Source organism: Hippoglossus stenolepis, chromosome 15, assembly GCF_022539355.2.
Source record: "Hippoglossus stenolepis isolate QCI-W04-F060 chromosome 15, HSTE1.2, whole genome shotgun sequence".
Taxonomy (NCBI): Eukaryota; Metazoa; Chordata; class Actinopteri; order Pleuronectiformes; family Pleuronectidae; genus Hippoglossus; species Hippoglossus stenolepis.
Genome location: NC_061497.1, coordinates 15,398,809 through 15,422,586, shown reverse-complemented (window position 1 = coordinate 15,422,586; position 23,778 = coordinate 15,398,809). Strand labels below are relative to the sequence as shown.

The following is a 23,778-nucleotide window of genomic DNA, read 5'->3' as shown; positions in this document are numbered from 1 at the left end:
GTGTGTGTGTGTGTGTGTGTGTGTGTGTGTGTGTGTGTGTGTGTGTGTGTGTGTGTGTGTGTGTGTGTGTGTCTAGGTCTAAGCACACACGTGCCACAGAAGCTGGCATTGGTCCTGTAGCCAGATGGCTGCACAAAGACTGGAACCACAGACAGAGAAAAATCTGAGCCACCTGTGTGTGTGTGTGTGTGTGTGTGTGTGTGTGGCTGCTCGCATGTGAGTGGGTGTTATTAATAGTCATCTTAAATGTTTTATGTTGGTGTTCATGGAATTGATGAAAAACATGCAGCATTAGCATGAAGTGTGTGTCTTGTCCTTTTTTCACATATTTGTATTACTTTTCTTCCGAGATTGTTTCTTTCTCTGCTGCTTTCTTCCGACTTTTGAAATGTACCTTTCATCATCATCATCATCATCATCATCATCATCATCATCATCATCATCATCTGTGTTGTCGAGTGCAGAAGAGCACGTCGCAGACCCAACTAATTTGATTTTCACAGAAACATTTTTTTTAATTAAATCTCGCCTCTTGTCTCTCAAACAGCCTCAAAGTCAAATGAGCCATTTATTCTGCAGCGTTTGACAGCAACGCATATTCATTCTGACCTTTGACCTCGTGGATAAACAGCCTGGATAAAAACCAATAAGCTCTGTCCCCTGGTGTCACCCAAGCCAGTCGGCCGAACGATAATCCCCTTCTTTTCTCTGGCAGATTCTCGGGGTTACAGTGGCTCAGCGGGGGCCCCTCTGCTGCGCTTTACATGTTTGGGATTGAACAGCGACACTGACACATGAATATTAATGTCCTACATATCTTGCTTTGTTGGGATGTATGAAACTAAACGGCTGCTTGGATGAGAAGCTTGATCGAAGCATGGTCTGCTCAGCCACTTGGTTTCTGATTTGGGGAAATACATTTTGGGATTTAGTGGTTTCACATCAATAAAAACCTTCTCTGATTGGATGTTGGAGTATTTTAAAATCTCCCCTGCACAGCGTCAAACCAAAGGATGTGCTCCTTTGTCGTCCGGCTATCAAAGAGCAGCAGGCTTCTTCCCTTTCATCCAACATATCTGAGCAGCTCTCTCACTTTTCTGACTTTTATTGATCACAATAACTGATTTATCTGAATGTTGCATATTTGGTTACTTTAACAGAATGAGATTGACCAGTTTGTGTAAGGGGGGGGATTTCCTCAGAGGAGGAATCCCTCGTTAAAGAAATCTTTATCGATCAATGCTTAGTTACACACATCAGATCCTGCACGACAAAACTGACAGACGTTGACATCGAGCAATACACAAAACCGACCTGTGTCTCTAACCTTCATTGACAGGGAGCTCGCTAATGACATGATGAAATACAGTGTCAATAAGTGAGCCAGTGATCAATAACCTCAGTGAAGGGCTGTTTATGTCTACTTCAGTTTAAACCCTCCCAGGACACTGTGGTATTGATTAGGCAGAAGTACACACACACACACATATGAAACACTCACACATTCCCCACCATCATCTACACACACACACACACATACTACACATGTATAGACACAGACACACACATGCACACACACCCATTTCTTACCATTAGTCGGTCCACTCATGGTGGGAAGTGGAGCAGCAGTCACCGAGTCCTCCAGTCAACTCCCTCCACTTTAACTCTCCCTCTCTCTCTCCCTCTCTCCCTCTCTCTCTCTCTCCCCGTGTCTGGGCAGGGCTTTCCCTGCTCCTCCCGACAAGCGGATTAAATGCTGCTGCCAGGCGGTGGACCACCTCTCCACCCTGCGTAAAGGCAGGAATCAAACCGCCACCTTCAGCATCCTCCTCTTCACCACCAAGCCCTCAGCTCCTGCTTCTGTCATCCCATCAAACCCCCAGCGGTGCGGTCCTCTGATCCGGGTGCAGAGGAGTCCATCCCCCCCCCTCCCCCCCGCTGTTCTCTGGCTGTGCGCTCCGGTGGATCCGTGCGTGCCAGTGCGCGCCGGTGAGGAGACTGAGCCGCTGGATGGAGAGTTTCAGAGTCAAAGCTGCCCGAGCGTCTCTCACCGGCCAGGGCGGAAGTTTGTCAAGGTGCGAGAGCGCCGACTAGCGACTGAACTCTGAAGTGTCCAATTATAAAAAAAAAAAAACACTGTCCAAGCCTCTGTCTATGGAAGCCGATTAGCGCCACTTTGTTTAATCCTGTCAGTCATTGTAACTTTCTCAAAATAATGACTCAAAATGTAAAAACAACGATTTATAATCTCGAAATAATTCCTTAAAATCTTACAATGACGACCTACTAACTTACAATAATGGAATTAAAATCTAAACATAATTACTAAAAATCTAAAAATAATGACTTTAAATCAAAAAAATATGCACTTACTAACAAAATGAATGACTTAGAATCATAAAATACTTATGTATTAACTCAAAATAATGATATGATGATAATAATGTAAAGATAATGATTTACAATCTTAAAACAATGACTGACAATCTCGTAAATAATACCTTAAAATCAAAAAATGACTTACAATCTGAAAATAATGAGTGAGTTTATCAAAGTAACGACCTACTAACTCAAATTAATGACTTACCATCATAATTTCAATTCATTATCTTATATTTCGATATACTATCCCATAATGTCAAGTTACTACATGACTAACTCATATAATCTCATAATTTCGATAACTTTGACTGTTGGCGGAATGAGCCTCCATAAACCTTGATGTAAAGCTGGATTGTTAATTGCTGTGGTTCTTCAGGGGCCTTTTTCACAGCAGACATGTTGAAATGTTTCAGTGGGAAAAGCACAAACCTGATCAAATGAATAATAGCTGAATTCCATTTAGCTGCTTCAGCTGCAGGGTCTTGATATAGCTGGTTCACTATCATACGGCCATGTGTACGGCTCATTGTGATTTTGGCTGTTTGTGATTTGTGATTTTTTTCAGTCTTTTGTGGTTTGATTAAAATAAAAGTCTGTCAATTGCTCTCGATAGACACTTTAATCCTATCTTTTTTTTTTATCTCACAGCATTTCAATTTAATAATCGTATTATAATCCCACAGAGAGGTTAACAGAGGCAAGGTCTGTCCTAACAACTATATTTGTACTGTGCTATTTCCATTGTTTGGGTTGTTTCAAATAAAACACAAACACCAGTCGTCTCTAATATTAAAGTGTCATTTATCAGTTCTTTCATTACTCAAATTCCATTCCAGATTTAAACTGTTGAGGGGTCAAATATTTTCCTGGCCCCTGTTGACCTGCCTCCCACTCTCTGTGCTTTGTGTATGTAACTTGTTGCTTCATGGGTCACATCAACCAGTAAAAACCAAACAGTGGTTTTGTGTTAGACCTGGCACCATGTTTCCTTTGCCTTTATTGTGAGGTGCGTAGGTAAAATAATTCTCATAACTTGGCTCTTTCACGGCATTTTTCACGATTTTGACATTTTGGAAAAAAAGCGATTAACAGATTCTAACTGTCTTTTCTAACTGTGGCATTTCAAAATATCCAATGAGAAAAAAGCCTGTTATCAAGAGTCAAAGCAGAGATTAACTCATTGTTAACTCATCACTGATTTCAAAACTTTTTACTTTGCAACCAAACTGGAGTAAGGACTGTATTTATATAGTTTATAGAATTTATATACTCAAAGCAATTTGCACTAAGAGTCACATACATATTCAAACAGCACTTCATTGACAGATTTTTTTTACTTTTTAGATGGTCTACTTTTAGGGTTCAGTATCTTGCCCAAGGGCACTTGGACCTGCGGACTGGAAGAGCTGGAGATCGAACCCTAACCTTCTGATTAGTGCACAACTCGCTTCACCCCCTGATCCACAGCCACCCTTGCAATGTATTTATTTGAATAGACACAATGCTCTTTTAAACGTTGTCCATTTTAATCTGTTTTGCTTCATTATCACACATTATTATGATGACATTGACACACATTCTAAGAAAAACACATGTTAATAGATATTTTCATCTAATTGATCCTGGAGTTGTAGATGTGATGGATAAATAGATGTAAATGATTGAATAGATGAAAACAGCCACAATGGCTACTTCAGCTGTGGTTACGAATGAACAGCAATAGGTGGCAGTGTATGTTCAGAATATTCCTGGAAGCAGTGTATAGTTGTGCCGGCTGTGAAAGTTTTATACTGTGTCCCTTAAATTAAACGTCAAAATGGTAACTAGATAAGAAAAGTCAGAATGTTATAAATTAGGGCGTTAGATGCACCACCACTATAATAAAATATCCATATTTAATATGAGGTTGTTACAATACATTTGAAAAATTACACACATTTTAGTCACAATACATTTTAGATAATCAAAAATATGATGCATGAGGTTTTTGTTCTAGCTTTCACATCATTTTCACTGTTAAGATGTTGAGCAGTTTTAGATGGGACACATTCCTTCCAGCCGTACATATGTTTATACAGTTAGCATTCGGTCTGTCCTGTCTCACTTCCCTGTGATTTAAAAAACAATGTGCAGGATACTTCTTGGAATTGGCAGCACACCAACGGCTAACACTTCCTGCAGCCTCCTGCTGATGTTTCTGCACAAGAAAGGAAACGTTTAATGAAAAACACTTCATATTTTCTTCCACTCAGATGCTCTATTTTTAATGCCCATACTTTTTTGCTGCCTTTCTGTCTATGTTGAATTACACCATCGAAGCTGTGAGTCTTGGCTGTTGCCTTCGATCAGAAGTCGATGGGTCAGAAAAACAAAACGTCACCTGGTACCTGCAGTAACAAATCCACTTTGTGTGTCTGTGGGGACATCAGGTGTGATTAATGACCCATTGTCAAGTCAGACTCTATTTAAAAGTCTGGCAACTGCACTGTTGTTTTAACTGTATTGTGACCGTTGCATTTCTATGAACATTTAGAGCACTATTTTATTATGAAGGGAGGTTTTAAATTAGGATTTGAAGTTTGCAGAGCAGAGGACAGGAACGAGTCTTTGTGTTTAAGTATCGTAGTCGTATTCTAAAAGAGGAAGAGGATGTTGTTCGTCTGTGAAAGATGAAGTGATATCGGTGCTGGTCAGACCAGATATACACTTAATGGGGAAGTTTACATAGATATTACTAAAGATAGTATGAACCTAAAATACCTCCTGAACACAAAGGGTTTCTGTGCAGAGGTTGGTGTTTCAGGAATGAGGAAAATAAGATGCCGAAAAAGACGATCCGCAGACATCGATCATGTGGGCACGATTACACAATTACAGACCTGCAATTCTGACCTAGATTGTTTGTAAGTCTCTATAAACAGTCACTCTGTGGAGACCCTCCTCCCATCGGAAGACAAAGACTCAGTCCAAGTGTCAAAGATCCTGGTGCAAGTTGCATGTCAGGAAATGAGAAAGGTGAAGGTAAGGTCACCTGTGTGTGTGCGTGTGTGTGTGTGTGTGTGTGTGTGTGTGTGTGTGTGTGTGTGTGTGTGTGTGTGTGTGTGTGTGTGTGTGTGTGTATGTGTGTGTAGTCCATGTATTGCTGCTTTTGTGAGGACCTAGATCTGTTTATACAGCAGCATTATGGGGAGAAGAGCAAATCCCTATATAACATGAGTCATTATATTTGAATGTGAAGATGTGTTTTAAGGTTGGGCGTTAGCTTAAGGCTAAGGGTTATATAAGGTTAAGTTAAAGGTTAGCATTGAGCAAGTAGTAGTAGTTAGTAGTTAGGGTTATATTTAGCTTTAGGTTTAGGTATGTAATAGCTGAGGTTGGGTTGAGGTTCAGGTTTATGTTAAGGTAAGGTTAGGTTAAACTTTACTGAAATCTAATGAACTATTACTAAATAAAGCAATTTATGCATGAGATAATTGTCATTTTTAATATAGGTTTACACATATAAACATTATATAACAATTCAAATTGCTCCTCTGAGACATAGTTTCATGCAGGAGGAGCACAGGTGAACAACTTTAAGGTGTGAATCAGTTGTTAGGTGCAGCGTCCTTTTGCTTGTTCCTCCTCCTCAGTCCCAGACACTGTCAGATTTTTTTTTTCAGATTGAAAATGTCTTCTTATTTTTGGGCGTCTCCCCAGACGCCTCAGTTTCCACAGATTCTGAAGCAGGGAGAGCATCAGAGAGGGAGTCCTGCTGGTTGTTTAGTACAGTATTATCTGCAGGTTTGTCCAGAGGCTTCTCCTCCTCACAATCCTCAGGCTGCTGGGTTTCTTCATTCCAGTCACCCTTCTTCTCCCAGTTCTTAGGCTGCCATGTCTTTTTTGCCCCAACGCAGTAGCGTACTTCCGGGGATTGCAGTTCGACCAACAGTTTGTTGAGGTCATCCAGCACTTGGCTAAGCAGGTGTTCACAGTCTCGAAGTTGGTGACCACGGGCCCTCTCCTTGCCCAACAAATGTTCAAGATAATTGACATCTCGTTGAAGTGCCCGGCAACCCCTGCAGTTGTCCTGAGCTTTGACATGTCTAGTGGTTCTTCTGTTGTAGGCCATGGTGATCAGGTTGAATCAGGAGCAATGTTATTGTTCAGCTGTTTGTTGCTGGTTGAAGTCTTCTCCTCCTCACAATGGTAAGCCACAAGATGATCAGTAGGAAATTATGTGAGTAAGAAACTGCAGTCATATATACACTACCATTCAAAAGTTTGGGGTCACTTAGAAATGTCCTTATTTTTCAAAGAAAAGCACTGTTTTTTTCAATGAAGATAACATTAAATTAATCAGAAATACACTCTATACATTGTTAATGTGGTAAATGACTATTCTAGGTGGAAACGTCTGGTTTTTAATGAAATATCTACATAGGTGTATTGAGGCCCATTTCCAGCAACTATCACTCCAGTGTTCTAATGGTACATTGTGTTTGCTAATCGCCTTAGAAGACTAATGGATGATTAGAAAACCCTTGAAAACCCTTGTGCAATTATGTTAGCACAGCTGAAAACTGTTTTGCTGGTGAGAGAAGCTATAAAACTGGCCTTCCTTTGAGCTAGTTGAGTATCTGGAGCATCACATTTGTGGGTTCGATTATACTCTCAAAATAGCCAGAAAAAGAGAACTTTCATGTGAAACTCGCCAGTCTATTCTTGTTCTTAGAAATGAAGGCTATTCCATGCGAGAAATTGCGAAGAAACTGAAAATTTCCTACAACGGTGTGTACTACTCCCTTCAGAGAACAGCACAAACTGTGTAAAATGCGTGTGTGTGTGTATTTGTATGGGTGTGTGTGTGTGTGTATGTGTGTGTGTGTGTGTGTGTGTGTGTGTGTGTGTGTGTGTGCGTGTGTGTGTGTGTGCATGCGTGTGTCTGTGTGTAAAATTACTGACCCACTCCCCCTGTGATAAAAAGGTCAGGGTCCTGTTCTTGACAGTCCCTGGATAATTCAGAATTTAGAGTTCAAAGGTCACACTACACACCCTAAACCTTCAGATTTATATGGGCAGGAGACGACAGCACGACAGATAAATCAAAACACATTCTTACCCTTTCTTGAAGTAAAAATAAACCACACATCACGTCTACAGATTTTCAAATAGACAATGACAAGACGTGTCTACAGTATAGATTTGTAGTTCCGTCTCACCCACAATGCATCATAGCAAAATCTCCTCACAACCTTTCTCTCAGCCACATGATTTGGTCATTTTTCACATGGAAGATACCAGAGATAACCTCAAACAGCTTTTATTAACTGTGATAACATTGTGAAGAGGATTGAAGGCACCGTAGACACATTGTTCAATGTACAATATCTGAGAGCCACATTTCTTACAACTTAAAATCCCCCTTTTGGAGCATATCGGCTCCGTGGCATTGAAGTTCACTGTTGCGGTAGATTAGACAGAAAAAATCCTCAACATCTCTTTTGGATATGTGTCACTTCCCGCTCTGTGGAGGCAGCTTTTCTCAGCTTTGGTGCTTATCCAATGTGTCTGGAGCAGCTGTGTTTGGACAAGGAATTCTCTGGCTGCAGTGAACAGCAGAACAGTTCTGAAAATGACGTCTCTCTTATTCCCCCCGAGAGAGAGAAACACACCTCTCTCTCGCCACCACAGGAGAGACAAACCCTGTAACTGAGTTGGGTAAAGTCAAATCAAATAATGTCTGACCCTTGACTATACACCTTAAAACAATTAATGTAAATCTTAAATGCGTTTTTCATCCTACACTTGATTTAGTAATTGATAAATTGTGGTAATTAAGTCATTTAAAAAGCAAATCTCCGGGTTCCACCTTCTCCATTGTCGTTTCAAAGGGTGATCGAGCCTTAGCTAACAGAGCGACTACATTATGGAATTCCCTTTGCGATGAACTCAGACTGACTCCCGGGGCAAGTGTCCTTGTATCCGAAGTAGTTAACTCATAGAACTGCTTCAGCGTTTACTTTCCGCTGGTGTCACAATAAATGTCACTTCATTTCTTTATAAGTCTCTCTTGATTGAACTGTAATTCTCTTAACTGTATGGTAAGATGTGTCTTCTCAGTCAAAGGGCCACTAAGAAAAACAGCAACATCAGTCATTTGAAAAAATGTATGTCAGGACAAAGCTGTTAAAAGCTGATGGTCAATATTTTTTACACATAATCAAACTCATTTGAAACTTCAACCACGCTGTCATCAGGTGTCATCTTCAGAATCGGGATAAAATAACTACTTCCAAAGCTGAATGGTGTAATTTAAGAAAACCTAATGCATTTCTTTAGAAGATTGTTTGTAAGTGGTGCTTAAAAGTGGGTGACAAATGAGACAAGTGGGGTAAAATGGCAGGGTTAAAGGTGCAGAGAGAGAGAGAGAGGAAAATGAGTATAGATGAAAGATGAGTGCACGGGTACAAGAGTCACGTAAGGGGTGAAAGAAAGGAAAAAGAGAAAGTGATGAAGGAGGAGGCAGTAATGAGAAGGGAGAGGAGAGAGTGATGAGGGAAAGAAGACAGAGTGTCCGAAAAAACGAGAGGGAGTGAGTGATGGAAAGAGAGGAAGACTGACAGCAACGATGATGAGAGAGATCAAAACGGAGAAGGACAGAGAAAGAGCTGACTGACTGACTGTTCATCTTTCCGCTCCTGTACCTCAATCCTGATCTGTAAGAAGTAGAGTACACACACACAGGCAGATATAACGGTGCATGTGTACTTGCATTAAAGCTGAAAAGGGTTAATTTTCTCTAAAAAAACATAAACTAATCTGTGTCCATGACCCTGAACATTTCTCGCCTCTTCGTTTGACCCCTCATCACATCTGTCAAAACAGCTGTCTCAGCCACACAGAGGTGACGCTGTGGCTGGAAAGCAAATAAACATGGTACAGGAGGAGAGAGGTGTATGAAAAGAGAGGGAGGAAAACCGTATTCAGGATTGTAAAAAAAATCATTACTTTTAAAACTGTTGCACCTAAGTTCGTCTTTATGTATGACAAAGCTTAGCTTGATTACTACTACTACTACTATTACTACTACTACTACTACTACTACTACTAATAATAATACTAATAATAATAATAATAATAATAATAATAATAATAAATAAGAGTTACAAATAATATTTTTTACTACTTTAATACAAATAAAAGAATAGGAACATGAAAAATAAGAAGACAACATTACATAAAAGTAAATAAATTGAAAGAATATAAGCAATAAAAGATAAAAAGATAAAAATACAATATTGAATACAGTAAAGGAAAGTCTGTAAAATGAGTTTGAAGAAGTGATTTAGAGAAGTCACTCAATCTACAAGCCTCAATGGCAAGACCACTCCCAAAGTATTCAGATCCATTTTACTTCAGTAAAAGTACTAAAAGAACTCTGTAATAATACTCCATTACAAGTAAAAGACCTGCTCTGGAAATGTTACTAACATATGTATACAAACAAGAAAATGTATACACAGTATTAAAACAACATGAGTACTATATTATATAATTAGATTATTATTACTTGAAAAACTTAAATGTTTTTGTGTGAGGTCCATAGCCACCGTCCCTTCTTGGCACAGGAAGGATGAGGTGTTAAAAGCCGGACGAGCAGCAGGAAGCAGTACAGTGTCTCAGTGGTCCACATGCACATTAAAGTACAGGATATACTGAACAAATATGCTCCAACAAAAAACCCAGCTGAGGACGGGAATGTGTTTTCTTTTTTTCCCGTGAGGATACTCGTCCTCTGCAAGAGGGATTGATTACTGCTCTACAGATGCATGCACTGTCTGTGTGAGATGTTTTCGACTGAGGTGGTGTCAGACGCATTCAAACACACACAGACGTGGCTTCGCAGACAGTTTATCCTGCTCACTGTAACGTGTGGTGATAGAAACATTTCAACTGTGAATCAGAGATGTTAAAATATGTCTTTATTGGTGAAACTCTCAACACAGTCTACAGCAACACAAACGCACAATAGATTGGAACCTCCACTCAATGCAGAGACGGCCATTATGTTGTTTCTGAGAACAAAGCTTTTCAGTTTTCCTGTGTATTATTGGACTCGGTGTAAAGTAACACAGAAGATTAGAGGAGAAAATCTACCAAAAAAGGCCTTAAGAATAACAAAAACAGGCAAGTTGAGAGTATGATACAAGTCACTCACACCACTCAAACATTCTCTCTTTTTCTTCACAGTCAATTTGGAGTAATTATACCTGACTGGAAATCAAACACATTGCTTGGAAACATATTGTAGCTTGGGTTGCGTCATATGACCCCTTCACAAGGTCGTATTTTAAGTGGTTGAAGTCATTGTGTTTAGGTCCAAGGTAGAAACGCTGTTGCCATAGATGACTGACAACAAAAGACAACATGGACTTGACTTGAGCAAAAGAGAAAAGAAAAGAAAACAGTTTTGTTAATCTCCATGGCCCCCTGACACATAAACAACTCTGTCCTCATGTATTTGGATTTACTCTTAATTAGTTTTTCCAGTCATGTTTTGACAAACACATATTTGCTGTATAAATAATGTTTAGTGGAATTTAACGGAAATGTTTGATCAAACCTACAATCCTCCTCTAACCTTAACCTTTGCTGAAATAAAACTATTATCTACCATGATCATGTTGTGCACAACCATAAGTGATATTATACAAACAAACAATTAAGGACATCATTTGATTTTGCAAATGCATTTAATCATTTTACAATTGGCATTTTTGTACTTAGTGCATATTAGTACTATATAAATATCTGCAGTCACAGGAGACAAAATGTGTTTATTAGAATCAATCCAAATCACAATGAACTCTGATGAACTCTGATCTCTGGAGGCTAAGTCCAGCACTTTTATTACACACCCAACATCCTCTTCGACCACGCCTCTGCTGCTCTGGTGAAGAGCACAAAAACTGAGCTTCATTCATTAAAAAAAAAGTGTGAACATAATCAGGCTGCATTGGGATTTCTGTAGGTGTTCGTCATCAGGCTGGCAGAGCAAACGTAATTTCTAGGGGCCCTTTAAATCAACTCTTGAGGGAACTGTTACCTATTTAAGAATGGCTCTCAGTGGAGGGCGTACCTCTGCCAAGGCCTAAAAGTCCTGTTAAATTCAATCAAGTCACACTAAGCTTCACAAACTCAGTCAACTAAATAGGCCTGATATCTTTTTATTAGGCTCCATCCCATTCTGGGAAATCGCTGAAGATAAGGTAAGTGATTAAGAGAAACTCCTGTAACTGCCCTTAGATTAAAAAAGTTATATTTTAGCCCACGTGTCATCCCTCCACCAGGTTTCGTGGAAATCTGTTGAGTAGTTTCCGCGTAATCCTGCTGGCAAACCAACAAACAAAGAAACAGACCGGGGTGAACACATAACCTCCTTGGCCGAAGTAAAAAGCACCTAGAAGGAATGACTTGGAAGGAAATGATTATGTACTCAGGCGCAGATTATAGAACCATGAGAGGAGCTGTGGTATCAAGGGATGGATACTTTAACAGTTAGAACATAGGTCTGGAGCGGAGAATGTGGAGCGAGGGAGGGAGAGAGGAAGGGATGGGACATGGAGAGGAAGAGGTGTGGAATGTGTTGGGGCTGACAGGACGATACGGCCACGCAGCCTTTCCCCAAAGAAAAACATATAAAAGTGTAAATGAGACAAACATCGTCTGAGAGTATATAAGGTAAAGAGATGCATGGGATTTTTTGCTTGTATTATGTCACGAGTTACTCCACCACTTGGTTTTTGCTCTTCGTGGTATCTGCAGTGGTTTTACTCTGCAGGCGTGTGAGACCCTTCAAGTAAATGCCGGAAGTTGCAACTTTAACGCCCCCTCAGTCGGAATTTCGAGCCGGAAGATCGGAGGAACCTCACCACACCAGACTTCGAAAACCAAAATGGCCTCTCCGTATATCAACAGTCGTGAACGCTGAAGGTTTTACTGTTTATTAGCACTTCTGTCATTAAATTTGTCGCACACATAGTACTGTCCAATGACGCGTAATGCATTATTATGAACTGTTTTTGCTAACAATGGCTTGCTGGCTAATGTAAGCATTATTCCTGTGCAACTGGAACGCTATCAACCCGGGATATTGGGGTGTGACATCAGTCCGAGGGCCGAGCTCAGAGCTCCGAGTTATAACAGAACAGCAGGTTCCACTGATGACGGCAGGTTGCATCTGCGCATCTGTGATGCTTCCTGGCCAGAATAATGATGCTCAGAGGCTCTCAAGATGGATCACAGTGTTTTAATGATCACACTCACATCATCACTAATAAGTCCTTTTGGCCAAATGGATGTTGCTCTGGGCTCTGAGAGAGGACATGAAAAGAGGAGGGCATTGATTAAAGGAGGAGGAAATGTGAAGAATGAAATCTTCTGTGTGTGTGGGAGGCTTTTGTTGTGTGCATTCAGGTTGTCAGCTGCAGAGGCAGTACAATAAAATGTGCAGGCCAGAGTTTATCGTATACTGATGACTTTGTGCTCGGAAGATTAAGGTTTAAGAATAACAGGGTTGTCAGCAGGAGGCCAAGAATTAATCCCTGTGGGACTCCCCCAGTCTGTGATTCAACATGTTGAATGCAGCAGACAGGCCCAGGAGTAAAGGTCAGAAGAAAGAGTTCATTCTAGCACTTGTTCTGTTTTAGAATATCTTATAAATCATTCTAATGGCCACATTCTGTCATTAGAAGTTAGAAAAGCTGTCTGTGTGTTTCTTCAACCCCCTTCAACTCTCTCCAAGCAGTAGTCTAAGGCAGTGATGTTTTAATTACCAACAAGACCACAGGGGAAATTGGCAATTTTGAAAATGTAATCAAATTAAAACCCAGCTTCTCTCCACTTCACCTTCTGACAAATGGGAAACCAACAGTGAAGAGGTGGAAAAGTTTAACTGGTTAAAGGTAATTGAATTAAAACAACATTAATGGGTAAGTTTCTGTTTAGCGGTTTCTTCTTGACTGAAGCTAGTATGGTATTAAGTGCAAATTAATGAATGTAATTACACAACAACTCATCTAACTCCTCTGAGCTGAATGCAAAATGCAGCTACCCAGCAAAAAGAAGAGGCTGTGGTTTTTCTTTGGCAGCTCAGAAGTGTGAATTTGAAGTAGTGTGGTGCTAAGAAAGAGCTGTTCAGCTGCAACTACACTGCAGACATGCGATATACACTAAAGCCAGTCCTTGTCCTCTGATAGGCTGCTGCCCTGCTGTGATGTCATCGGGGGTTTGCTTATATATAGGGTGACAGGCTCAGCTGCTTCCAAAGGGCAAGTGTGGTCTAGAGCTGAGGAGCGTGTCGATACATGAGAGTGTACAGGAGAGAGAAAGCGACGCAGAGTGTGTGTGTGGGTGTGGGTGTGAGTGTCACACACAAAACCAGACATTCATAACACAGCAAAACAGGAAGGAGACTAAAAGCTGCCAACAGTCACATTATGATGATACTTTGTGTGGATTTAAAGGCCTCAGGATTAAAAAATCACCGGACTGTGAAGAAGAGGACGGAGCCTGGAGGTAGGAAAAGTGACTGGATTGACATATGCTGCATGTATACAATATATATATAAATATTTAATATTATACCTTTTGTACACAGTAAGGAAAGTGAGTAAAAATGATTTCATTCATTTAATCAGTTTATTACAGTTATTTAAATATTTTGATATGATATACATAATGATAAAGTTAAAGCTTTTAAAAACACATTCACTGCACATGTTAAAACTAATCTAAATATTTAGAAATTATTAATTTGATTCTCTTTTACTTATTGTGATGGCAGGAGCAACTTTTCACTCTACACTAACGTTTTTATTTAACATACAATACATGGTTTATCTTTAGCCTGGAATCACCACACCAATTTGCATTTGCAAAAATGTCTAATGTCAAGCAGCTGGTTAGTCAATCAAAGTATTTATGGTGGATAATAATTAAGATTTCATGCATGTGACTTGTTAATGTGAAATTTGTGACATGAAATTTGAATGTATGTGTTGCACCTTATACAGATTGTTATGAGGGAAATTGTTTTTTGTGGATCTGGGCTACAGATATGAAATTTGATTGATGTCCTACTCATAATCACGGCAAAAATAAAATGTGTGAATTTTGATAGTTTGGCTCTGACTTTGGGTTCAGAGCCAAACTATATGATGATGTTGCGTTATGCTAATATTGTCAATAAAGGCAGTGGCATCACATTTGCATATGCATTGGCAGGAAGTGACAGTTTGGCAGTGACCAACAACTTTAAAGAGGCTCCTTCCCTCAGTATGTGGAACTTGTGCAGCACACAACACACTGCAGAGCTGCAATAGCACTTGGGACATAACATCAGCTACTTCTTCTTTTACAGCCAACGTAGATGTGACATAGTGCAGAATTTAGAGAAGATTTTCAACAGACCTCAAGGTGCAGCAGTTGTTTGGTATTTCTTTCTGGAATATATACCATCCTGCTTGGGTAATATCAAATTAGATGGTTGTGACCAGTTTCAGGACAAATGGAAATCAATATGGATCGGGGGTGGGGTGGGGGGTGTAATACCATCTGCGAGCGTCAATAAACAAGATGTTCACTGATTGCTCTGTTTTCCAGGATCATTTGTTTTATCAGGACGATGTAACCAGAACATTTGTGTTTTTCTCAAAGACGTCTCTCCTCCCTCACAGTTTTGTCTACTGTCGTCAGTTTATTTTACTAATCACTACAAAAGCTGCTCTGCATGCATGTGTAATCATTGTGTTTGTGCATTCACTTTTGCCTGTGCATTTGTGTTTGTGCAGGTACTATTGTGGGCATTTTGTGTGTGTTAAAGTGCTCAGTGTAGCTGCCACCACCCAGCTTCCCCTGCTTAAAGATCATGGTATTTATGTCTCAGTGAACCGTTTGTGTTTACGTCTTGGCTTTAGAGAAATGGCCAAGTTTTATGTGTGTGCGTGTGTGTGTTTGTGTGTGTAGCTGTTTAAACAGACAGGGAGTAGAGCAGAACCTCATTTGCAAGCAGGACTATTTGTCATGGTGCAGGTAGACGCCCAGATTATTGATCTGATCACTCGGGTCAGTGAATGGACATAAGGCACCACAAAAGGTCTGTCACAGTAGAGGGTGGTTCATCTTTGGGATGCACGATTGAAAGCAACAGGTTCACTGACCTTTTCAAAAATACAATAAAGTAATTATTGCCTGGTATCATTATGTTTGAGGAGTAGCATGTGCTGGGCCTCGTCCATTCAAATTGAAACAGATGATTAAAAGCAGTAATGAAAAATTGATTTAAATTTTTCAGCAGGTCCATCATTTGCTCCGCACGCTGGCTCGTCCACGTTCTCTCTAGACGCAAATGTTCCAGACACTTAATGATGACACATTTTAACACAAACGCGCTGTTGTTGTGACTGTAGAAAAAATGACTGACAACATACTAATATTAATATATGTTGGCTTGGAAAGGCTCTGTTATGACACTGTACTGCTCCGCTTGTGAGATGATTTTTCATAGAAAAATAATCCCATCATGTTCCACCCTGGTGTTTTGAAATGCATCCCAAAATTCAACACTCTGCTCATTTACCACAGGAGAACTGGGTAAACATGGGTGAATCAATGGGTCTATTTACAACTGGCATTAATGTGTTGTGAGGGCTGGGATTGCGTAAAGTCTGGATACATATAAAGCCAAGTGTGCGTGTACACAGAAGAGCCAATTAACCAAACAACCTCTGGAGGTGCATTAAAAAAACAAACTGTAACACTCTGTTCACCTCTAACTACGTGTACAAGAAGAACACAAAAATGAATGAACCGGTGAGACGCAGCTCAAACAGTAACATTGTAAGACCATTACTCACCGAACATTACCATCCCCCGACCGCACAAGACAAGACAATCAGAAAGAACAGTGAACAGTGAACAGGGATCATCAGGTGTCAAAGCCTTTTATGCTCAACCAACACACCCTGTTTAAATAAAAGCAAATGGCTTTCAACTTACTTTTCTTCTGCACACTGTAAAAAAGCATGATTATGAAAATAATTTAAAGTAATAAAAATGTCATGTGTCAACATTTCTATTTCATGCATTGATTTGTGTGATCCAGTCCAGACAGGTCACAAAGTTTATTTCAGCTGCTGGGTTACAACTACCTTTACAGCTGGCATACAAACATTACTTGTCCAACCCTTACTGCTGTCGTCTAGCAACAGAGATGCAGTTGGACACGATGAGAAACCTTAAAAGACCCTTGGTTTTTTAACATGGGTAGAATTAGCTGTTTAAAGCGTGATATTCAAGAATCGGAAGTCTTGTCACTTGCTAGCAGTATAACTTCTTAATCACTGAAGCGCAATAAATCCTGGTATAGATTGGCCCGAGAAGGATCCACCCATTGGCGGCTTAATTTCTCAGGGAGAAATATATATAGATGTATTTCCAGGTCAAAGAAAACATGAAAATATATGTTTTAGATTGCAGGTAAATGCAGCCGATTTTAGTTTGTGAGACTACATAGGAAACATGCAGAACAGATCCAAGGCTGACTTCTAATTTCATTCAACAGGACAGCAGAACAACTTTAAACTTTAAGTGCAAAAGGTGCAAAGTAGGTAAGTGTAAGGACTAATTAAAAATCTACCTGTCAGACACCTTCCACAGAGAATGTTGTCCCGTCTGATCACACTTGAATGATCAACACTGAGGGAGGAAGGTAAGACTCAAAGTCTCTTCTGGACCATAAAACAACACAACAACAACAGTAAACATGGAGGAGATTCAGATTGTGCTACGTATGTGTATAAATGTGTATAAACGCTCTTCAGCACAGTCGATACTGAGCACTGCAAATCCCACAAACAGTGCAAAGTACTAAATGCACTACAGCCTAAACATATTTACAAACACAAGCCACCCATCTCAAAGGTGCTCCTCCAATATTCCTTATAAAGGTATAAGTCCAATTCAATAGTGCAAACACTTCTAACACAAGACATAGTGTGTCTTCCATCTTTGTCACGGCCCAAGTACGAGGCTGTGACAGTACTTTTTCTTTGTTTTAAGCAGAATGCATGAAGCTATGTTGTTCTCTGTGTTGTGAACGTAGATCATGGAGTCTGTGAGCACTATGTCAGCACCAGCCAACCAATCACAGTCCAACAACTCTTCACTGGCCTCGGATCCAGAGCTCGTGCTGCTCGGTGTTGCAATGGCCATTCTGGTTCTGGCCATAGTTTTTGGTAAGTCGCAAAACCTTTCATCATTTCAGTTAGTTAACAAATGTTATTATTGCAACTGATTTAGACAATATTCAAATTTTTCTTTTACTAACATTTCTCTTAATGTTTGTTTTCTTCTCTTAAGGTAACGTCCTGGTGATTACGGCCATCCTGCGGTTCCAGCGGCTTCAGACTGTCACCAACCTCTTCATTGCCTCTCTGGCTGTCGCTGACCTCATCATGGGCTTGGTTGTGGTGCCCTTTGGTTCCAGTTACATCCTGCTGGAGCGCTGGCACTTTGGAAACTTCATGTGTGAGTTTTGGACAGCGACGGACGTGCTGTGCGTGACAGCCAGTATCGAAACACTGTGTGTGATCGCTCTGGACCGCTACCTCGCCATCACCTTGCCACTACGTTACCCAATGCTGCTCACCAGGTATGACCAAGAAGTTGACATATTTTTGTGGTTGTGTTGCAGAGTCAATATGCTTCTTACTAAATGTGTAATATTGGACTTCCTTGTCTCCTTCTGACAGGGGTCGGGCCTTGGCGGCGATCTTCGGGGTGTGGGTAGTGGCCTCCCTCATCTCCTTCCTGCCCATCCATCTGGAGTTGTGGGTGTCAGAGAAGACGGAAGCTTGGAAGTGCTTAGCCGACATGTACTGCTGCGACTTCAACACCAATGCGGCGTATGCTGTGTCTTCCTCAATTGTGTCATTCTACCTGCCACTGGTTGTGATGATTTTCTTGTACGCCCGGGTGTTCCAGGAGGCCCAGAAACAGCTGGAGAAGATCAGGGGGAGGGAAAGGCACTTCTACAACTTGCATTACACCGCACATCTGGCTGATCCCGACGACAGTCCCGCAATGAATAAACTCAGGGTGGGAACTGAGGTGGTGGAACAAGCAGGAGAGGACAGCCTAAACATGCAGAAACCAGGAGGTGTGGACACTGGGAAAGAAGAAAAGGGAGGAAAGAATAGAGCACGGACAGAAAAAATGGAAACAAAGCACTCTGCCACAAAGCGTCTAAAGTTCTGTCTTAAGGAGCACAAAGCCGTAAAAACTCTTGGGATTATCATGGGAACATTCACTCTGTGTTGGCTACCCTTCTTCATCCTCAACATCCTCATGACCTTCCTCAACTTGGGCGACATTAAGCTGCTCTTCAGACTCCTCAACTGGCTTGGATACTCCAACTCAGCCTTCAACCCGCTCATCTACTGCCGAAGCCCGGACTTCCGATACGCCTTTCAGGAAATACTCTGTTTAAGGGGCAAGTGGGGAGGCAGGGGAGGGAGGAGGGGATGGGGATGGGGATGGAGCAGAGACAGAGATTGCTTCTCGAAGGCCCCGGATAGGAGGAATGGGGATTCAGACCTGAATGGTGCTGGAGGGCTGGACGTTCACCAGAGGTCAGGATGGGAGGGCAGTCTGGAGAGCTCTGTCAGAGACAGCCCGCTCACTCTGCCTCCTCTGACGTCTTCCTGCGAGCAGGTTTTAGAAGTCGCTCCAGGTTCTCTGACTAACCAACAGGCTAACGGCTCTGCTAACGGGAGCTGTAAGGAAAGCCTGGCTTCTATTGCTTGACCAAATAGCATTTTAGAATTCACATTGAGCACTAAACACCAAGTCAATGAAGCTGTGTTCGGAAATACCCTGTTGAGTTTGTTTGTGTCAATGTTACTGGGTTTTACTTGTGTTCACTGTTCATCTTTGCTGCTTCACTTTTCCTAATTATATTGTAGATCACAACTACAGAGGCAATCATTTCTATAAGGAGATTCTGCATATTCACATGCAGAGGGACAAGATTTGGAGGCAGGAAGCCTTCTGGTTTCTGTTTCTAGTTTGACCAATTACGTTTGAGTCGGCTTTGGTTGCCTGCAGGTAAACAGTCGGTGTGAAGAGCAACTAACAGAAACACTTCCGCTGTCACTTTTTTAATTTATCTGAATTCATATGCCGATATCTAATAGAGATTAGGCAAAATGTCCGAAAATACCTACAAAAGCTATCGCAGTTAGTGTTTTCTGTGGAGAAACATTTGATGAAAGAAACTAGTTGGACTGTTATCAGTGTACAATGAACGGAGGATGGACTCTTGGCCTGGATATCAGCTGTCTACACTGGCAGCCCAAAAATATTATGATGGGCTCTGAGATGGCAAAGGCAACTACTCAGGTAAACAACGCAGAAAAATGCTCAGACTTAAACTTTTAAGGCATCTTACATAAAGAAAGTGCATGTGAAACCAAACAATAGGAGCTTCACCAAACAGGTTTATCATTGGAAGATGTTTCTGTTGTTTTGTTCAAAGTTCAGAGTATCTTTATTGTCCCATTCAGGGAAATTGATTTGCAGCCAGGATCGTACAAACTGTAAAAACACAGACACACACACACACACACACACACACACACACACACACACACACACACACACACACACACACACACACACAAGACACAAAACACCTACATACTGGTGGACAACAGACAGAAAGATCAGGACATGTAGTTTACTGAGTGGTTCAGAGTCAAAGCACCAATAAATGGTTCATCCCGTCTTTATAGGAAATGGAGAACAGAAAGTCAGTGTTATAATGGACTTCATATGAAATGCTCCTGAAATACAGGACACATAAGTTGTTGCATGTATGATGGTAAATAAATAGAAAGCCTTTAATAACTGCTGCATAATAAAATAACAAAAATATCAAGAATGAAAATACATTTTATGCTCTTGCATTCCACAATGTTCATTTATTGAAAACAGTCTTTGTCAGTTTGGATAACTGAGATTCATATGAAAACATGTTTATTCTGCACTTTCTTAAAGCCCCTGACAACCTGTCTTCAAAGTTTAATATAGACTAAAAAGGCAACAATCCTAATGAAACCATATATTGTTTACGACAGAGAGTCTCAATTTGTTCAGCCAAGGAAGGCCTACAAAAAAAAACATATTCTGGGGTTCCCCTTGGAATAATTTGACATATTTATATGAAAGAAAAACACAAGAGAAATTTCCTGGAAAAGTACTAGACATGTATTAAAAATAGTTTCACCATGTCAACACAGAAATCATGGTAATTTTTAGGAATCTGGAAACTTATTCCCCCTGGCAGTGTGGCACAGACTTTTTTTAAACTACTGATTTACTATGAGATAGAAACTCAGCTGATCTGTGTCGATCGATTGATCCGATTAAACACACACGCACACAGAGTACTAGTATAGCACATAAAATGGAGTTTTCTTAGGATCACATCATTCACAGTAAGAACCTGATGGAGAAAAAAGGTTTCAGGGCCTTTAAGTTGAGTAAATATACATGTTCATGAAAAAAAAAATCTATATAAATGTATAATGGCTCATACATATACTACCTGCGGCCAAGCTGCCACCTCACTGAAGTCCAAACACACTGTTGCCATATCAGGCCAAATTCACAAAATTATTATTTTCCTCATAAAAGGCAGGAAGCTTAAATTCAGCCCAACATTTACAATGCTAATAACTTTCTCGGCCAACAACTGAAGTGCAAGCTGATCATCCAAACAGAACCTCCACAGAGCGGAGAAAAACTACTACATTGTGTTTGCCCTGTGGCTAAAAGTCTTATTTGAAAGAGAGGGTCACGTTCAATCTCACTTACAACTGTACAATAACCAACCTCTGACTATCAAAAAACGGTCCGCCTGTTTTTCATTCCTTCCTGATAAACCTCATGGCTGCACGGTCCAAAATCATTTACTGGTGTGTATCTATGTGTCAGATAAACATCTGAGAGCCAAACCTGTCTCTATCATAACTGTTCTTTCTCTCCCTGTATTCTGTGTATCTGTTGGGTCTATTTGTCTCTCTCTCTGTCTCCAAACCTCATCGTTATCTTTCGACTCGTTAATCCTATCTGCTGTAGCTCTTTTCTAGTAACAACTTTATTATCTGTCAGACAGTGCTCCGGAGATAATTTGTTTGTAGTGGTATCTGTTTCCATAACATCATCAGATACACTCTCTGTAAAGACATAATAATCAGATGACACATACTTTTGGTTTACTTTTACATTTGGAACTGGAACTTGGTTGAAGGCTGAGGTATTTGGACATTTGGTATTAAATATTTGGTAATGAGAAGAACATCATACCCCAAAGACATTATAGCCCAAGACCAAACACATTTTGGAAACTAAGGGCTAACTCAATAGAGAGGACACCTCCACCAAGGCCTGACAGATGCCATAGATTCAATTAAGCTGCATTCAATTGCACCTACTCATACTTATCAGTCCCCTAAATATGTCTGATTCTTTTCTTCACGATCCATAAATTATTTTTGGTATAGGAAATTGGTGAACCCGTCAAAAAAAAATGTCGGCCTATGTCCCATCCTACCACCAAGTTTCGTAGGAATCCGTTCCGACGTTTTTACGTGATCTTGCTTAAAAACAAACAAACAAACAAACAGGGATGAAAATGTGTCCTTTCCAGCTCTGCCTCTACATGTACAGATAATTATTAAATCTGTGTAAAAAAAGGGGATGAGGATCAATTATTGCTGATTGTGTGCTGTAAATAAGATTTGCATGTGTCTGTCTGTGTGTTTTGTGCACAAAAACAAGTGATTTGTGTGATTGTTGACTGTACCTTTTAAAACTTGAAAACATGCCATTGGATATTTGTAGTTTACTGTAACGTAAAAGATATTAGAATCATCAAATAACCAGAAAAATTTAATTCGATTTTGGATTGTAGAATAGCAGAATATGTGAGTTTTAAATGCTTTCCGACGATTGTCTGAATTTACAGGCACTGTCCTGTGTAAAAAACCTAACATACCTGGTTCCACAGGAAGAACAAGGGTTGAACTAAGAGTTGTTTTACTTTGCTCTTTGTATTATGTCTGTTAATATATGTCACATCAGATTTTAAGCAGCACTGAAACACGTACAATTTGTCATTGTTTATTTGACAGGGATTTGTGGGTCTATCTCGGGACATTTAGACAGATCTTAAACAAGCTTTGTTGAGACTGAACGTTTCGGAAGCAAAGGAAAGGATTCCAGTTTCTACCTCCAACAGAGTCACATGAATGTCATCTCACCTTTGTACATATTTATTCATAAGCTGTTGAACATGTTTTAAATAAAAGGATAAAAGTTGGCAAATCTATTGTGTTGCTTTGTGTGTGCGTGCGTTTTACTCATCTTGTGGGGACCTTAACAAAAAGCAAGTTCCCATAATGTAGATCATAATGTATCATGTGATCACACGAGATGAGAAAAGAAGAATGTTTTCATAACAAATTAGCCTCCTATCTTAGAAAACGATTCATAGCTGACTTTCTATAACAAATGATTCAAGGAACTGTGGAGTTATTTGGCCAAACAAACATGCTCATTGTCTAGACATCATTGATGTGTAATAAGCCACATACTTTGAGACTTGTTACATATTAACATTATACAATTACTTTGGTTAGAAATTACCAGTAGATCCAATTATTAACCAACCTGGCTTGAATTAGAACATTCTAAATATTAAGTGTGTAAGATTGAGTGGCATCTAGCAGTGAAGTTGCATAACTGAACATAACTCTGAGCTAAATAACCCTTCCACGTGTGTACGAGATGCTACGGTGGTCGCCAAGTAACGTAATAGTACAGAAGGCTTTCTCTAGAGCCAATCTTTGGTTTGTTCTGGGTTACAGTAGAAACATGGTAGGGTAACATGGTGGACTCCTTGGAAGAGGACCTGCTCCCACTGTGGATACGAAGAGGTCATTTTAAGACAACTAAATAACAATTGTTTAATGAGAACTTAATATAATATGTTTCATTGCTGATGGATTCCCATACATCCTGCACACTGGAGATTTAAATTGAGTAGAGGCTGTAAGGTTAGGTAAAGGTGAGACTAAAGGTTAGACAAGTAGCATATGGTAATGGTTAAAATTAAGTCTCTAGGAAATGAATGTAAGTCTGTCTAATGTCCTCTGAAGTGGGGGAGATACCCCCGTGTATGTGTATGTGTATGTGTATGTGTGTGTGTGTGTGTGTGTGTGTGTGTGTGTTCCTGTACTTATATCTTTGTGAGGTCCAGCATAAACCCTACAGAGTGAGGACATTTTTGGA

The 23,778-nt window shown here is 40.2% G+C and overlaps 2 protein-coding genes across 9 annotated transcripts in view; one reads left to right on the top strand and one right to left on the bottom strand.

Moving 5' to 3' along the window:
• LOC118122688 (actin-binding LIM protein 3) overlaps window positions 1-2,077 on the bottom strand; it is a 42,972-nt gene extending 40,895 nt beyond the window's left edge. Inside the window, exon 1 of one of the 6 annotated variants that reach the window (XM_047343699.1) lies at window positions 1,591-2,077. In XM_047343699.1, the coding sequence (XP_047199655.1) occupies window positions 1,591-1,609 (19 nt within the window). In that variant the 5' untranslated portion in view covers window positions 1,610-2,077. The remainder of the gene's footprint in view (window positions 1-1,590) is intronic. The other 5 variants (XM_047343702.1, XM_047343697.1, XM_047343701.1 and 2 more) reach the window with 5 other exon arrangements.
• An 11,627-nt stretch (window positions 2,078-13,704) lies between these two features.
• Window positions 13,705-22,806, top strand: LOC118122415 (beta-2 adrenergic receptor). Of its 3 annotated transcripts, XM_035179127.2 has the most exons (5): window positions 13,705-13,941; window positions 16,988-17,033; window positions 17,528-17,660; window positions 17,785-18,076; window positions 18,177-22,806. In XM_035179127.2, the coding sequence occupies exons 3-5, from the start codon at window positions 17,531-17,533 to the stop codon at window positions 19,228-19,230; spliced, it is 1,476 nt and encodes a 491-aa protein (XP_035035018.1). In that variant the 5' UTR covers window positions 13,705-13,941; window positions 16,988-17,033; window positions 17,528-17,530; the 3' UTR covers window positions 19,231-22,806. The 3 variants fall into 3 exon arrangements, with proteins under 3 accessions (XP_035035018.1, XP_035035016.1, XP_035035015.1); XM_035179125.2 differs by lacking the exon at window positions 16,988-17,033; XM_035179124.2 differs by having other exon boundaries at window positions 16,988-17,660.
• Window positions 22,807-23,778: the final 972 nt, after the last annotated feature.

Bases quoted from the DNA above. Each gene is read 5' to 3' on its own strand.
- LOC118122415 (XM_035179125.2), top strand. From the start codon at position 17,531: ATGGAGTCTGTGAGCACTATGTCAGCACCAGCCAACCAATCACAGTCC. The intron at 17,661-17,784 runs GTAAGTCGCAAA...TCTTCTCTTAAG, and splicing joins GGTTCTGGCCATAGTTTTTG to GTAACGTCCTGGTGATTACG. The intron at 18,077-18,176 runs GTATGACCAAGA...TCCTTCTGACAG, and splicing joins TACCCAATGCTGCTCACCAG to GGGTCGGGCCTTGGCGGCGA.